Here is a 285-nt window from a genome sequence, read left to right on the forward strand (position 1 = left end):
CCTCCTTTTATCTGTCTCCTTTTTAATATCTTTTTTAATTTGTCTCTCTTTTTATATATATTTTTACTCTGTCTCTCTTTTTATATATATTTTTTATTTGTCTCTCTTTTTATATATATTTTTAATTTGTCTCTCTTTTTATATATATTTTTTATCTGTCTCCTTTTATGTGTTTCCTTTTATCAGGGGACCGACCGCAGCCGTTTCATCCTGCCTGGGATGTCCCTCCAGCTGCTGCAGCTTTAGTGGGTGCGTTCTCTGCTGCTGCTGCTGCTGCTGCTGCTG

The 285-nt window shown here is 35.8% G+C and overlaps 1 protein-coding gene across 1 annotated transcript in view; it reads left to right on the forward strand.

Annotated features, from left to right (window-relative positions):
- Positions 1-285, forward strand: part of EMH_0017400 (mRNA processing protein, putative) — a gene marked incomplete at both ends in the record, with an annotated part of 6,044 nt that overhangs the window by 4,391 nt on the left and 1,368 nt on the right. The window contains one exon of the mRNA XM_013500896.1: positions 187-249. Coding sequence (XP_013356350.1) covers positions 187-249 — 63 coding nt within the window. The remainder of the gene's footprint in view (positions 1-186; positions 250-285) is intronic.

The sequence above is a fragment of the Eimeria mitis genome, genomic scaffold, assembly GCF_000499745.2.
Source record: "Eimeria mitis Houghton genomic scaffold, Emh_scaff600, whole genome shotgun sequence".
NCBI lineage: Eukaryota > Apicomplexa > Conoidasida > Eucoccidiorida > Eimeriidae > Eimeria > Eimeria mitis.